Source organism: Heptranchias perlo, chromosome 30 (assembly GCF_035084215.1).
Source record: "Heptranchias perlo isolate sHepPer1 chromosome 30, sHepPer1.hap1, whole genome shotgun sequence".
Classification (NCBI taxonomy): Eukaryota; Metazoa; Chordata; class Chondrichthyes; order Hexanchiformes; family Hexanchidae; genus Heptranchias; species Heptranchias perlo.
The window spans coordinates 2,503,108-2,518,885 of record NC_090354.1 but is presented as its reverse complement, the minus strand read 5'-3'; the positions used below and the strand labels follow the sequence as shown (position 1 = coordinate 2,518,885).

Here is a 15,778-nt window from a genome sequence, read left to right as displayed (position 1 = left end):
TTTTTGTAATATACTGTACCATGGTGTTTAGTGATGGTTATTGTGATATACTGTACCATGGTGATTAGTGCTGGTTGCTATAATATACTGTACTGTGGTGATTAGTGCTGGATACTGTAATATACTGTACCGTGGTGATTAGTGCTGGTTACTGTAATATACTGTACCGTGGTGATTTGTGCTGGTTACTGTAATATACTGTACTGTGGAGATTAGTGCTGGTTATTGTGATATACTGTACCATGGTGATTATTGCTGGTTACTGTAATGTACTGTACCATGATTAGTGCTGGTTATTGTAATCTACTGTACCATGGTGATTAGTGCTGGTTACTGTAATGTACTTTACCATGGTGATTAGTGCTGGTTATTGTAATATACTGTGTCATGGTGATTAGTGCTGGTTACTGTAATATTCTGTACCATGGTGATTAGTGCTGGTTACTGTAATATACTGTACCATGGTGATTAGTGCTGGTTACTGTAACATACTGTACCATGGTGATTTGTGATGGTTACAGTAATATACTGTACCATGGTTATTAGTGCTGGTTACTGTAATATACTGTACTATGGTGTTTAGTTGTGGTTATTGTAATATACTGTACCATGCTGTTTCGTGCTGGTTATTTTAATATACTGTACCATGGTGTTTAGTGCTGGTTATTGTAATATACTGTACCATGGTGATTAGTGCTGGTTACTGTAATATACTGTGCAATGCTGATTAGTGCTGGTTACTGTAATATACTGTACCATGGTGATTAGTGCTGGTTACTGTAATATACTGTACAATGGTGATTAGTGCTGGTTACTGTAATATACTGTACAATGGTGATTCATGCTGGTTATTGTAATATACTGTACCATGGTGTTTAGTGCTTTTTATTGTAATATACTGTACCATGGTGTTTAGTGCTGGTTATTGTAATATACTGTACCATGGTGATTAGTGCTGGTTACTGTAATATACTGTACAATGGTGATTTGTGCTGGTTACTGTAATATACAGTACCATAGTGATTACTGCTGGTTACTGTAATATACTGTACAATGGTGATTAGTGCTGGTTACTGTAATATACTGTACCATGGTGTTTAGTGCTGGTTACTGTAATATACTGTACCAATGTGTTTACTGCTGGATATTGTAATATACTGTACCATGGTGATTAATGCTGGTTATTGTAATATACTGTACCATGGTGATTAGTGCTGGTTATTGTAATATACTGTACCATGGTTTGTGCAATATTCTGTCGTGAGCAAACGCCAAACTTCTCCAGAAGCTGTCAATGTGAAACAAATACAGAAATCACCGGAAGCCCTTCAGTGGAGCGAAGAGACAATTTAATGTTCCACGCGCTGACCCTTCATCAGAACTGGGCAGTGAAGATTGCTCGTGGACCCATTCCCTTCAGATCTGCCTTACTGTGGGGCGGGTTGCTGTGAAATGGCTGTAGATCTGATGTGACTGGAGTTGCGGGTTATTTACCGGGTCATTTCCTTTCTCAACCTTGTTGTTTTCTGCTTTCCAAAAATTATAATGAATAACTACTCGATTTCCTCTCGTGTTGTACACAGGAAGTAAAGACCAAGTGTAGTTTTCAGGCCAAACAGGGGTTAGAGTGGTGGTGTTCAGCGGACCAGTGCACCCAGATGTCATTCAGTCCTCATTTTAAAGTCACATATTCTGTCCTTATTAATGAATTCCCATTGTAAATGTGGACATAAGAATTTACAATGGGATGTGGCTATGTAAACTTGTCACACTGTAAATACACCTTTCTGTCAGTGATGGCGTTGCATTGGCCCATCTCACTTCTCCTTCCACAGAAACTACGGTCCGTCATAGCCTCTAACTGCCCCTTGAGTGACTCCAGAGTTCTTGTCTCCATTCCCCTACCTGGAGACCAGTCCAGGTATTGCTCACTCTGTGTACTGAGGACGTCCCAAAGCGCTTCGCAGTCAATGATGTACATTTAAAGTGTTGTCACTGTTGTAATGTAGGGAAACACGGCAGCCAATTCGTGCACAGCAAGGTTTCGCAAACAGCAATAAGATACCGACCAGATAATCTGTTTTTTTAGTGATATTGGTTGACGGATAAATATTGGTCAGGACATCAGGGAGAACTTCCCTGCTCTTCTTCAAATCGTTACACAAGATCTTTTACATTCACCTGAGAGGGCAGACGGGGCCTCGGTTTAACGTCTCATCCAAAAGACAGCATCTCCAACTGTGCAGCACTCCCTCAGTACTGGCACTGGGAGTGTCAGCCTGGATTATGTACTTAAGTCTCTGGAGTGGAACTTGAACCCATAACCTTCTGATGCAGAAAAGTGTGCAGGTAAATCCGACGAGGACAGGCTCGGGCTCGGCCCCCGATGCCCTTCTTGTTGCAGCTGAACAACGTTCAGAATCGGTGTTAAGATTCGGGCGTGCGAAGAAACAGCCGCTCGACTGAGAGTGGCTGGGAACTGTTGAGACAAAACCCCACCATGGATCTGTGTCTTCAGAAGAGATGAGGAAGAAAAGTGGGAGGGGGTGGGGGGGTGGAAGGAAGAGGAAGAGTGAGCAAGAAGAGGGTTGAGGCGCGCAGAATGAAACAAGCTGCTCAGGGCTCATGAAGGGGGTCCCTTTCCATGTGTCATTTTTAAGTAACCGCTCTCTTTTCTCTTTCAGACCAGCAGGACAGTATGGCTGCCACCGCCGCTGTTAGTCCCAGTGAATATCTCCAACCAGCAGCGTCAACAGTGACAGAGGTAAGGGAGACATTTGTCTATCGTAGCTCCTGCCCTCAAACAAAGCCACGGCTCCGTGAGTCCGTAATACCTGGAGTCAGGTACCCGCCGGGACCAGCTTCCGGTCACCTGATGGGTTTGCCGAGTGAGACGCCGATACCTGAATCGTGGGCACACCAGGTGGGCACCATACCCGACACACACAGCCAATCATCCGACCGACTGTTGCCAGGGTGCGTTTCAGTGGTTGTCGGCTGCCCTCCGGTGCCGTGACCATTCTTCATGTATGAGTCTGGACGGAGTCAGTGGGCCGTTCAACAGTGGAGATCAACATAACCAAATCATCCACTCACGCCGCACTTTCCAGCAGCGGTGGCTGACCAGTGACCGGGAGCAAGAAACTTGGCCGATTCTTCCCTTGCCCGGCCAAAGAGGGGATTGAACTGGAGACTTTCCTGGACTTTCCTGGTTTGTTTGTTCCTTTCCGCGTGAGGCTGTGGATTTACCTCCCGAGTCACCAGCAGACGCCCTGATTACATTCTGTGTGTACGTACCCAGAGACATTCGGGGCAATGATGAAAGGCTGAGATGAAGTCGGGAGGGAGGAGGCTCGTGTGGAGCATAAACACTGGCACAGACCAGTTGGGCCGAATGGCCTGTTTCTGTGCTGTAAATTCTACCTAGCTCTCTATGTAATTTGACAAATCAGCGCTAACCAGTGAGAAGCCTCACGTGTCAGCAGCATATATTGGGGAATTGTGCGAAACACACGGGTGATTTCCCGATAGGTGTGGACACTGGCTGAGACTCCCCCTGCCCCCCGATAGCACACTTTTGTTCCATCAGCTCTGTTGTGTCTTAATATTATCAGAGACTACACTGGCAGAATGTCGGAGACAAGGTGTCATCTGTGGCTCAGTGGGCAGCACCCTCGTTTCTGAGTCAGAGGTCGTGGGTTCAAACCCCACTTCAGAGACTTGAACACGTAATCCAGGCTGACACTCCCCGGTGCCAGTACTGAGGGAGTGCTGCACTGTCAAAGGTGCCGTCTTTGGAATGAGACATTAAACCGAGGCCCTGTCTGCCCTCAGGTGGATGTAAAAGATCCCACGGCACTGTTTCGAATAAGAGCAGGGGGAGCTCTCCCCGGTGTCCTGGCCAATATTTATGGGGAGAGAGCAGGAATATGGTATTGAGATAGAGGATCGGCCATGATCATATTGAATGGCAGAGCAGGCTCGAATGGCCTACTCCTGCTCCTATTTTCTATGTTTCTATCCCTCAACCAACATCACTAAAACAGATGATCAGGTCATTGTCACATTTCTGTTTGTGGGATCTTGCTATGTGCAAATTGGCTGCCGCGTTTCCTACATAACAAAAGTGATTACACTTCAGAAAAGTACTTAATTGGCTGTAAAGCACTTTGGGACGTCCTGAGGTCATGAAAGGCGCTATATAAATGCAAGATTTTCTTTCCAAGGTTTATAATTTCTCTCCCTTTCCTTCTCTGGTTGCTGGGATGCAATAGGATTCACAGCCATCTCCGCTGGCCCTTCTGGCAGCGACATGCAGCAAGATTGGCCCACCGGCTGCGGAATCCGGCTCCCTGCCCTCACCGGTGGCCGTACAGATGGTCACCAAGAAACTTCCACTGTTGAAACCGGCTCCACCCCCCAACGGACAGAGTGGGGGCAACATCAGCTTCATCGCGGCCAACGGAAAAGTCTTTCAAATCCAGGGGTCGCAGGTCGGCAGCGCGGCCGTTAGCCCCTCCAGCTCGGGACAGTTGGTGCTGGCCATTCAGAACCAAGCGGTGGTCAGCAAAGGCTCACGGCCGAACATTCAGTACCAGGTTATCCCCCAGGTCCAGACCATCGGCGGGCAGTCCGTGCAGATCGCCAACGTCCAGCAGAATGTGGCGGGTCAGATCCAGATCATTCCGGGAACCAACCAGGCGTTTGTAACCACGGCGCCGGTGAGCAGCGCACAGAAGATCTCCCCTCAGGCCATGCAGATCAAGCCTGCCGTCTCTGTCCCTGTTCAGGTGCAGAAGATCGGGGGAACGACTCTACAAGCCCAGGGCAATATCATCAAACTGGCAGGTGGTGGAAACGTAGCCTTGTCCATGCCTGTGAGTAACCTGGTTGGTGCTGGCGATGGAAGCGGCATACAGTTAACCGGAGACTCCATTTGCAGCAGCTCCACGAAGCTTGGCAAGAGGTCGAGGAGGAAATCGGCCAATCCGACGGCGGTGACGGAGACGGTGACCCTGGTGGAGGCCGCGGGCAACGTCATTCAGTCGGGGACCAACGTGCTCCTGGTGCAGAGCCCTGGCTCCAACGTCCTGCAGCAGGTGCAGGTGGTGCAGCCCAAACAGGAGCAGGCGGTGCAGAGCATTCCCCAGCAGGCCATCCGTGTGGTGCAGGCAGCTTCCATGGGCGGCCACACACTCCCCACCGTCCCTCAGAAGTCCCCGCAGAACTTCCAGGTCCAGGCGACGGAGCAGAGCTCCACACCGGTCATCATCCGAGCCCATTCCGTCACCTCCTCCGGACAGGTGAACTGGCAGGCGTTACCAATGAAGAACTCCTCGGCGAATCAGCAAGGGTCAGGCGCCCCCGGGGCCAGCTCCTTGCCCCGGATAGCCCCAGCCGGAGGCGGGAAGAGGTCCAACACGGGCTCCATGATCCGGAAGGGGAATGCCTTGCCCAGGATTGCACCGGCAGGAGGCACCATTAACCTGAACACTGCACAGTTTGCTGCTGGCCAGACGATACAGACCATCAGCATCAATGGGTTGCAGGTACCAGGAGTTCCAGTAACTGTCACCAATGCTGCAGGTGAGAGGCAATTTATCCAAAAGCTTCATTCCACCAAATTTTCCGCAGCGGGTTGTGATGATCCGGAATGCATTTCCTGAAAGGGCGGTGGAAGCAGATTCAATAATAACTTTCAAAAGGGAATGGGATAAATACTTGAAGGGGAAAAATTTGCAGGAGGAGTGGGACTAATTGGATAGCTCTTTCAGAGAGCTGGCACAGGCACGATGGGTCGAATGGCCTCCTGTTCTGTATCATTCTAGGATTCATAGACTTATTTTTGTGTCGGAGAAAGGAATTGATTGCAATAAAGCAACAGGTAAAACAATACGTAGGAACAGAAGAAGACCATTCAGCCCCTCGAGCATATTCTACCATTCAATTAGATTATAGTTGATCATAGAATGATACAGCACAGAAGGAGGCTATTTGGCCCATCGTGCCTGTGCCAGCTCTTTGAAAGAGCTATCCAATTAGTCCCACTCCCCCTGCTCTTTCCCCATAGCCCTGAAAATTTTTTCCCTCCAAGTATTTATCCAATTCCCTTTTGAAAGTTATTATTAAATCTGCTTCCACCGCCCTTTCAGGCAGCGCATTCCAGATCATAATAACTCACTGCATAAAAAAAATTCTCCCCATCTCCCTCTGGTTCTTTTGCCAATTACCTTAATTCTGTGTCCTCTGGTTACTGACCCTCCAGCCAGTGGAAGCAGTTTCTTTTAGTACATTTTTTTATTGTATTTGATAGAGTGGATAGGGAGAAACCGCACCTCAACTGTTACCCAACAATAATCTAGCTGTACAATACGTTGGCTTCAGTGAGGGTTCGATGATGCAGTCGGGTAGCCGCTGTCTTTGACCTCTGTGACCTAGGGTCAGACTGGTGGAATTGAAGTCTCTTCTTTCTGTTGGCTGTAAGGGTCAAAGTGTCAGCTTGGCTCAGTGGGTAGCACTCTCGTCTCTGAGTCAGAAGGTTCTGGGTTCAGGCCCCACTCAACAGACTTGAGCACAAAATCTAGGCTGAAACTCCCAGTGCAGTACTGAGGGAGTGCTGCACTGTTGGAGGGGTAGTACTGAGGGAGTGCTGTCGGAGGGTCAGTACTGAGGGAGTGCTGCACTGTTGGAGGGGTAGTACTGAGGGAGTGCTGTCGGAGGGTCAGTACTGAGGGAGCGCTGTCGGAGGGTCAGTACTGAGGGAGTGCTGCACTGTTGGAGGGTCAGTACTGAGGGAGCGCTGTCGGAGGGTCAGTACTGAGGGAGTGCTGCACTGTTGGAGGGTCAGTACTGAGGGAGTGCTGTTGGAGGGTCAGTACTGAGGGAGTGCTGTTGGAGGGTCAGTACTGAGGGAGTGCTGTTGGAGGGTCAGTACTGAGGGAGTGCTGTTGGAGGGTCAGTACTGAGAGAGTGCTGTCGGAGGGTCAGTACTGGGGGAGTGTTGCACTGTCGGAGGGAGGGTCAGTACAGAGGGAGTGCTATCAGAGGGTCAGTACTGAGGGAGTGCTGCACTGTCGGAGGAGCTGCTTTCAGATAAGACATTAAAACTGAACCAACAATTATTCCTCAATCAACACCACTAAAAAACAGATTAAGTGTCATTTATGTCATTGCTGACTGTGGGACCTTGCTGTGCATTTGCCTACAATAGTGATGACACTTCAACGTAATTCATTGGCTGTGAAACATGTTTGGATCTCCTGAAAGGTGCTAAATAAATGCAAATTCTTTCTTTCTTACGTGGAATGAGCATGGCTTACTCTCCATATCCTGGGGGCCTGGAGCCATTGTACAGGAGTTCCCCTAATTCAACAGCGATTGACACTAGATTGGTAATCACATTCAAATAGACTGCAGAATGGCTGGTGAGAGAAGTAGAAAGATGCTGCTGCAGTGGGAGAATGTCCTTCCACTGGTGGGAGCTTAAATCTACATTAACCATTGCTCTTCCTGGCTTGGGAAGGCTTGATGCTAACTCTGGGTGCCCGAAATCGGAAAGTATTCCACTCCCCAGCACATACATCTTTCATCTTAATGTCAGTGGCGTTATTCTGCCTCGGCCAGCAGAGCAGTAGTTTATTCAAATGCAGCAGCCAACGATTCTTTTCATAATTTTACAGGCAAATATAAAGACCATGCCCTGGGAATGAGGGAAGCCAAGATGCAAAGAGAGCATTTAATGGGGTGGGCTGCAAAATGAATGTAGAATTTTGATTTATTACATCATGGTTGTGCCATTCCCCCCAAACAGTGAGTTCCTGACCCTAACCCCCAGTTGTCTGGGTGCCGGTGCCCAGAGGAGGGATGATGCTTTTCCAGAGTGAGTGGAAAGCTGATGGGAAGGCGGTTAATCTGTCCCACCCTCACGTACGTGTTGGTTGTCTCTCTCCCTAACCGGGCGAGCTGAGGGAGGCTGAAGGCGCTCGCAGAAAATAAATGGAGCTGGCAATGGTATCCAGCTAAAATGAAATGATAAGATAGATACGGATGAGAAAAGGTCATTCAGCCCATCTTAGCTGAACAACCCAGAAAGACCCTAGAGTTTCTTCATCACAGAATCTTAAATGATTCCATAATTTCCGCCTCTGACACCCTATCCAGAAGTTCGCTTCATGCCTTGATCACTCTTTGTATGAAGAAGACATGGGCCCTAAATTTGTTACTATGTTTCCTTGTCTTAAAGTTACATTTTTGGACTTTTACCTTGTTATTTCATAGAACCGTAGAAAAGATACAGCACAGAAGGGAGCCGTTCGGCCCATTCGTGTCCTTCAGCACCAAAGTCCATTCCCGTGAGGGAGCCATGACTCGCTGAGCTGGACTATGACTTTAAACATATAGGGAGTCATTTTCATCTTCACCACTTGGGTGCAGGGTGGGATGTAGGGCTGAAGAATATTGGAGAAGTGGGGCAAAGCGAGGCTTTGGAGGGATTTGAAGACAATGATATAAAGTGCTAGATGACCGAGCCAGTGGAAGTCACTGAGGAAGAGATGGTGGATGTGAGGAATGGGTTACGGGTGACAGGAATTCTGAAAGTTTGAATTTGAAGATTTTGGGATTCAACTCCCGTCCGACAAAAAAAATCTTTTACAAAAGTACATCCAGTTATGGGCTTTTTACTTTGGGAAGGATGTCATGGCCATGGAGTGGGTGTAAAAGAGATTCACTAAGATAACACCACTGATGGGAGGCTTTAGTTATGAGGAGAGACAAGAGAAACTGGGACTCTTTTGATTACAATACAGAAGGTTAAGAGGTGATCTGATAGAAGTGTTCAAAATTATGAGTGGCTTTGAAAAATTAAACCACGAAAAATAATTTCTACTGGTTATTGAGTCAGTAACTCAAGGGCATAAAATTAAAATCATCACTAAAAGACCGACTGCTTTATACAAAGGGTTGTTAGGGCATGGAACGCCCAACCAGAAACAGTTGTGAAAGCAAAATCTATAATAGTATTTTAAAGGGAAATGGATAATTATTTGAAATAGAAAAATTTAATAAGGATGGGAAAGGGATGGGCAGCGGGGCTAAGTGGGTAGCTCTTCCAGAGAGCCGGCACAGGCGCGACGGGCTAAATGGCCTCCTCCTGTGCTGCAAAATTCTATAATCCTATGATTCTTTAAAAAAAAATACATTTTATTTTGTTTTAATCCTGACAGGACAGCAACAGTTAAGTATGCAGGCGGGGGTCATGTCCCCAGTTTCCGCCAACAATATCACCATCACTGGACTGAGTCCGAGCCAACTCAGCCAGCTGCAGATGGAGCCAGCCTTGCCAGCTGACGAAATCGCGGGGCAGCAGAACAAGAAGATGAAGCGGATGGCCTGCACTTGTCCAAACTGCAAGGACGGCGAGAAAAGGTAGACCCGGATTTTTGCATCTGCCCCTTGTTCTCTCTTCGGGGTGGGGTTTCATTCATTCATTCTCGGGACGTGGGCATCGCTGGCGAGGCCGGCATTTATTGCCCGTCCCTAGTTGCCCCTTGAGAAGGTGGTGGTGAGCCGCCTTCTTGAACCGCTGCAGTCCGTGTGGTGAAGGTTCTCCCACAGTGCTGTCAGGGCGGGAGTGCCAGGATTCTGACCCAGCGACGATGAAGGAACAAATTTTCTGCCCCACTTTTTAGTTTTCCCGTTCAGTAAAATGTTGTTGCAGAAGATCTGGAAAGAGCCCAGTTGTTATTGCAATTTATTTCTTTGCCCACTCTCTCTTCTGTGCCCTGTTCCTCCCCCTCACTGGAGGTTTTATCTGATTTTTTCCGAGCCACATTCGCATTTTATTTTCAGCTGGGCACGGAGTAGAGGGTCAAGGATGGGAATATTGGGAGACAAGTCATCCTGATCCACACTCAGCACACCTGTGCCATCTGAGAGAGATCGATCGGCGTTGGGAGATTGGAGAGCAGTGATGATTTAGCAAAAGATTTCAAGGCTTGTATCAGACCCACCTGTGCCCCGAAACCCCACTGTCCCCCAGGGCAGGCACTGTTAATGGCGCAGGCACCCTCCGCTATTGTTCAAATGACCTTGTCCCACGATTGGGGGTGGGGTCAGAGCTAGGGCGGAGGGGGAGGGGGGCAGGTCTCTCCCACAGCACTTCTGGGAATTCCTAGGCCCTAATCTCTGTAACTGAGGGGGAAAAGTGAAACAGAATGATACTGGGGCTAAAAGGATTAAATTATGAGAACAGGTTACATAGACTGGCTTGTGTTCCCTCCAGTATAGAAGATTAAGGGGTGATCCAATTGAGGTTTTAAAATGATTGAAGGATTTGATAGGATAGACAGAGAGAAACTATTTCCTCTGGTCCAGAACAAGGGGGCATAACCTTAAAATTAGAGCCAGGCCGTTCAGGGGTGATGTCAGGAAGCACTTCTTCACACAAAGGGGAGTGGAAATCTGGAACTCTCTCCCCCAAAAACTGTTGAGGCTGGGGGTCAATTGAAAATGTCAAAACTGAGATTGATCGATTTTTGTTAGGCAAGAGTTTATGCAACCAAGGTGGGTAGATAGAGTTAAGATACAGATCTGCCATGATCTAATTGAATGGCGGAACAGGCTCGAGGGGCTGAATGGCCTACTCCTGTTCCAATGAAATGAATAACTATTTAAATAAATAGATGTGCATTGTTGGGGGAGGGGTCAGAAATGATTTATTAAAAATGAGGTCTGAGGAAAGGTTATAGCTGAAAAGTAAAGGTGTATTTTCGCTATCAAATCCTAGTCTCATCTGCTATGTATTTTCAGCATTTTATAGTGTTATTTAGTGTAAAATGAGCAGGGCCATTAATAAGGCAAATTCTGTTTTTTATTAATGGGTATTTATTTATTGATGTGTTGGTGCTTGGATTCCGTTTGTTTATACTTAGGCCCATTGGTTTGTCAGATCCTGTTTGATTGGATGGAGCTGTGAATTTTTTTCCCCAGTGTTTATGGGATCAGATTCCGTGTTTCTGGTCCCTTTTTCTTTTTGTGTGAAATCTGCAGATCCAACAAAAATGAGGCTGAGGAGGTTTTTTTCCCTGACTGGCTAACTCCGCATTCGCTGCTAATCTTGCTAAACCGTCGGGTGCTTAAAACTGGTACTAAATCTTTCGGACCTGACTTTCTTTGCCTTAAATCTAGGAGCGGAGAGGTAGGGAAGAAGAAGCACATTTGCCACATTCCAGGTTGTGAGAAGGTATTCCGGAAAACATCTTTGCTACGAGCCCATGTCCGCTTACACACAGGGGAGCGTCCGTTTGTCTGTAGCTGGGTGTTCTGTGGGAAGAGGTTCACTCGCAGCGACGAGCTACAGAGGCACGCCAGAACTCACACAGGTCAGCGCTGCACAAGCAGAGTATTTTTTTCCTTAATGGGCAGTGGAGCCATTATCTTCAACCCAATTAGTGGTGTTTGGTACACTGTAATATGCCGAGTTCTAGCAGTCTCACTGGAACTTTCAGTGTGGCTGGCTCGTTAAATTCCAGGGGCCACTACGTCCTGTAAAAGTCTCACATGTGGCACTTTATCAAATGCCTTCTGTAATCACATCCACTGAACAGCCCTTCTTCACTGACATTGTTTTATCCTTAAAGAATTAGAATTAGCAAACTTCGAATGGAACTAGAATTTCTTTTCTCTAGAAAGTAGCAGGCACTCAAAATAGACACCCACCAAAAGTAACTTTTTAGAGCTAACACTCCCTGCTTAGAGGAGAGGGGAACATCTTTGGTTCAATGGAGTTCTTGAATATAATTTTTTTTTAATATAGTGAGAAGGAGCAATGACAGTTATACAAGACACCAAGGTTGAAAAGTTGAGGCAAATAACTAGTTAGATTGTAGGAGGAAGACAAAGCTGAGCACGGTGGAGAGTTCCACACTTTGAGGTGCTGCGAAAGAATGAGTTTAGGGAGGAGGGAGAAGGGTATTTGGAGCTTAGGAGGATCGAAACTGGAAAGTTGAGAGAAATTAGCATGCAGCATTCATGACTAGAACATCAGTTTTGTAGATGTAGTTGGGAATTTGTAGGAGTGACGTGTAACATGCACTATTAAACCTGTAAATTTAAACCTCTTGTGCTAATTGTCTGTTGCAGGTGACAAACGATTCGAGTGTGGACAGTGTCACAAGCGTTTTATGAGGAGTGACCACCTGACCAAACACTACAAAACGCACTTGAACACAAAGAACTTGGTGTAAAGACTGTGGGGCACACGGGAGATGCGGTCTCCGTGGCAACAGAAGCCGAACATTATTTTTTTTTTTTGTTTTTGTTTTTTTTTTGCATTTTTAAAAGAAGAAAAAAAAAACAAAAAATGTTTTCCTGGGAGGAGGGAGGGGTGTGTTTGGTCGATCCCCTCCCCTTCCCCTTTGCCCCCCTCCCACTCCTCCCCACAACTGATGCAGCTGAACTAGTCAGTACCGCGGTAACCTGCATTACCAGCGACACAGCACAGTGGATTGGGGGTGAGGAGGGAGGCTACTGGCTGTGGGGATTGAGAGAGAGAGATAAGCAAACCTAGTCACAGCCTGGGTTGTTCTGTCCATTCCTCCTGTATAACACAGGTGTAGCTTTGCCGACGTCTTGTTTTCCAATGATAAGATGCCTTAGATTTTTGTCACATATAATAATGAGAGCGTTGTACTGTGATTGAGTGGAGGCTTTTCAATTAGTCAGTTTGCTATTTTTTTATTTTACGAAAACAGTAAGATATGTTTTCTTTTTTCCAAGTGCGATTCTGACGCAGGATCATGAGGTGATTATGTCCTAATGGCGTCATCTTTGGATACATGTAAAAGGAAAAAGAAAATAATTCTTTTTTTAAAAAAAGTATTGATTTTTTAAATGAAATACTGGGATTGTAGTATCCTGCAATGTTTAATAGATCGATGAGCATAGTGTTTACAGTTGCTTCGGAGAAATATTGGTTGTATTTTTGAGCTTTGACTGGAAGGAAATCTGACTTTATTTTAGTATATAAGTTTTGGATGGTATAAGATGACTGGTAATAAATTTCTTAATTGGAGGTAAATGCAATGGGGGCGGGTGGGAATGGGGGGAGGGGAGTGGAGGGGATGGGAGACTGCAATCAATGTCCACTTCATCTTATAGAACAGCCCACGTCTCCACCTCTGCCCATTACACTGGATGGGTTGAAAACGGCTAATGTTAGTTTTCTCCCATATTCTCAGTATCATGGGTCAAAACAGTACGGGAAGACTTCCTGTGTTGTCAGGTGTTGAACGCTGACGATTTCACTGCCTGTAGCCCACAGGAAATCTTGCCCAGTTAACACGTAATAGATCAAAGGAATCAGGATCCTGAATAGACTGGCTCCATGTTCCTAAATGTGGCAGAATGTTTTTCTCCCTTCTGCTCCTTGAAGGCGGTGAATCTCGAGGGCAATCTCATGGTTGCCAGCTGCCCCTCGGCACATCACCATAATCCCCATTCTTCATGTACAAACCGAGACGGAGAGTTTCGGCAGGCTATTCTACCATGAGGGAGCATCACAGGCAAGCTGAATATTGTGCGCGCCCAGCATTCCCACACACGTGCTACTGTGCGCGCCCAGCGTTCACACACACGTGCTACTGTGCGCGCCCAGCGTTCACACACACGTGCTACTGTGCGCGCCCAGCATTCACACACACGTGCTACTGTGCGCGCCCAGTGTTCACACACACACGTGCTACTGTGCGCGCCCAGCATTCACACACAGACGTGCTACTGTGCACGCCCAGCATTCACATACACGTGCTACTGTGCGCGCCCAGCGTTCACACACACGTGCTACTGTGCGCGCTCAGCATTCACACACACACGTGCTACTGTGCGTGCCCAGCATTCACACCCACATGCTATCCAACACATGGCTTCAAGCTGTAGAACTGATGGGGGTGAGGAGGGGGGCAACCATTGTCAGCTCAGCCTCCCCCATCCGTGACGTCAATGACTCGAGGTGTGGGGAGTGCTGCACAAACCTTTGACCCCCTGTGTGATTCCACAAGAGGAAGTTCAAAACAAAACATCTATTCCTAGCAGTGACTGTGAGAAAAGAGTAAGTGTGCATTTACCTTCCATTTATAATGTTTAGGACTATGGGCCAGTTCAGCTAATTAGAGGAGCCTTTTTTTTTGAAGGGCAGTTTTTCATCTTGTGGAGTTGGTGCCAGGCAGTTAAACCTCTGTGTGATGTCAGAGCACCCCCTGTGACACGAGGAGGTTTCTACTGTGGAACCTGCACTATGTCCTGACATAAAAGTAAAGTTAAAGGAATTGTTTGTGCTTTTGTTTATGTGGAAGGAGATGCAGGAAAGTCATTTGTTTCTGTAAAGGCTTCTCAAATGGAATCCCATTTGCCCAGCGAGGTGAGCTGGACTTGGGTGAAATGGATTCAGTTCCGTGTTATATCTGTTCCTTCCCCAGCCCTGGTCCTCAGCTTACTATAAAGTCATATTTGTGTACTACCTTTTCAGTTTACCAGATTAACTTTGGGTCTGGGTACACGCTGCATTTATGCAGAACATTGAACTCACATTGGGAGCAAAGTAAACATTTCTAATCTCTGCCCTCTTCCCCCCCCCAAAAAAAAACCCCAATTAAAGCTGATTGTGTGTAAATAGGGCTTCACTTCAACTGTTCTGTACAGTGGGGGGGGGGGGGGGGGGAGGGGGAGGATTAACGGCCGCTCAGTTGACCTGTCCAGTCACCATCGGTCATTCTCTCTCTGTGACGCATTTTGTCCCTCGGATATTAGTAAGGCCAAAATTTTAAAAGCTGATGTAAAACACAGCAAATTTTATATATTTTTTGAATTAACCTTCTTTATTAATAGTGTGTATATGTTTAATGGTCATATTCCACAGATATAAACATAAACTGGCCCATGGGCATCGAGCTAACATTTAACTGCATACAGTTAGCTCCCCCAGTGGGCACAGGCACTGTCAGGTGTCGCACCGATCGATGCCCACGGCCCAACCAAGGCCCCAGATTTGTTCCCCGGTCTGTGACCTCATTAGAATCAGCTGTTGGGACACTCCAGTTGGCCTCAGTGCCATCAGGCCAGGCCGGGGAGGGGGAGGGGACTGCGGGAATCGGCCAGGGTTCCTGTTCCTGATAACTGTGTGTTGGAGGAGACGGGGTGTGGATGTCAGATGAGGAGAGGATTGGGCTCCGCGGTGACACTTCCCCTTGCCCCCTTCCCCCGCCCTCCACCATCTCCCCCTCCCCCCCCACCATCTCCCCCTCCCCCCCACCATCTCCCCTGCCCTCCACCATCTCCCCCTCCCCCCCCACCATCTCCCCCTCCCCCCCACCATCTCCCCCCCCTCCCCCCCCCACCATCTCCCCCCCTCCCCCCCCACCATCTCCCCCCCTCCCCCCCCACCATCTCCCCCTCCCCCCCCCACCATCTCCCCCTCCCCCCCCCCACCATCTCCCCCTCCGCCCCCCACCATCTCCCCCTCCCCCCCCCCACCATCTCCCCCTCCCCCCCCCACCATCTCCCCCTCCTCCCCACACCATCTCCCCCTCCCCCCCCACCATCTCCCCTTCCGCCCCCCACCATCTCCCCCCTCCCCCCCCAATTACATAGCTTAGCACTCAGTGTCTGGAGAGTCACCGATTGGCCGTGGTACCGGAGGCTTGCCAGTGCCTGTGGAAATCATGTGCCGAGTGAAGTCGGGGAGGGGCAGGTGTGGGGGGGGTGCAGGTGGGGGGGGAGGGGC

The 15,778-nt window shown here is 48.0% G+C and overlaps 1 protein-coding gene across 1 annotated transcript in view; it reads left to right on the top strand.

The window, feature by feature from the left end:
* The window catches only part of sp2 (sp2 transcription factor), a 36,299-nt gene extending 20,815 nt beyond the window's left edge, over positions 1-15,484 (top strand). The window contains exons 2-6 of the mRNA XM_067969350.1: positions 2,685-2,764; positions 4,275-5,586; positions 9,225-9,426; positions 11,188-11,381; positions 12,142-15,484. Of these exons, the coding sequence (XP_067825451.1) occupies positions 2,685-2,764; positions 4,275-5,586; positions 9,225-9,426; positions 11,188-11,381; positions 12,142-12,245 (1,892 nt within the window). The 3' untranslated portion in view covers positions 12,246-15,484. The remainder of the gene's footprint in view (positions 1-2,684; positions 2,765-4,274; positions 5,587-9,224; positions 9,427-11,187; positions 11,382-12,141) is intronic.
* The last annotated feature ends 294 nt before the right edge of the window (positions 15,485-15,778 follow it).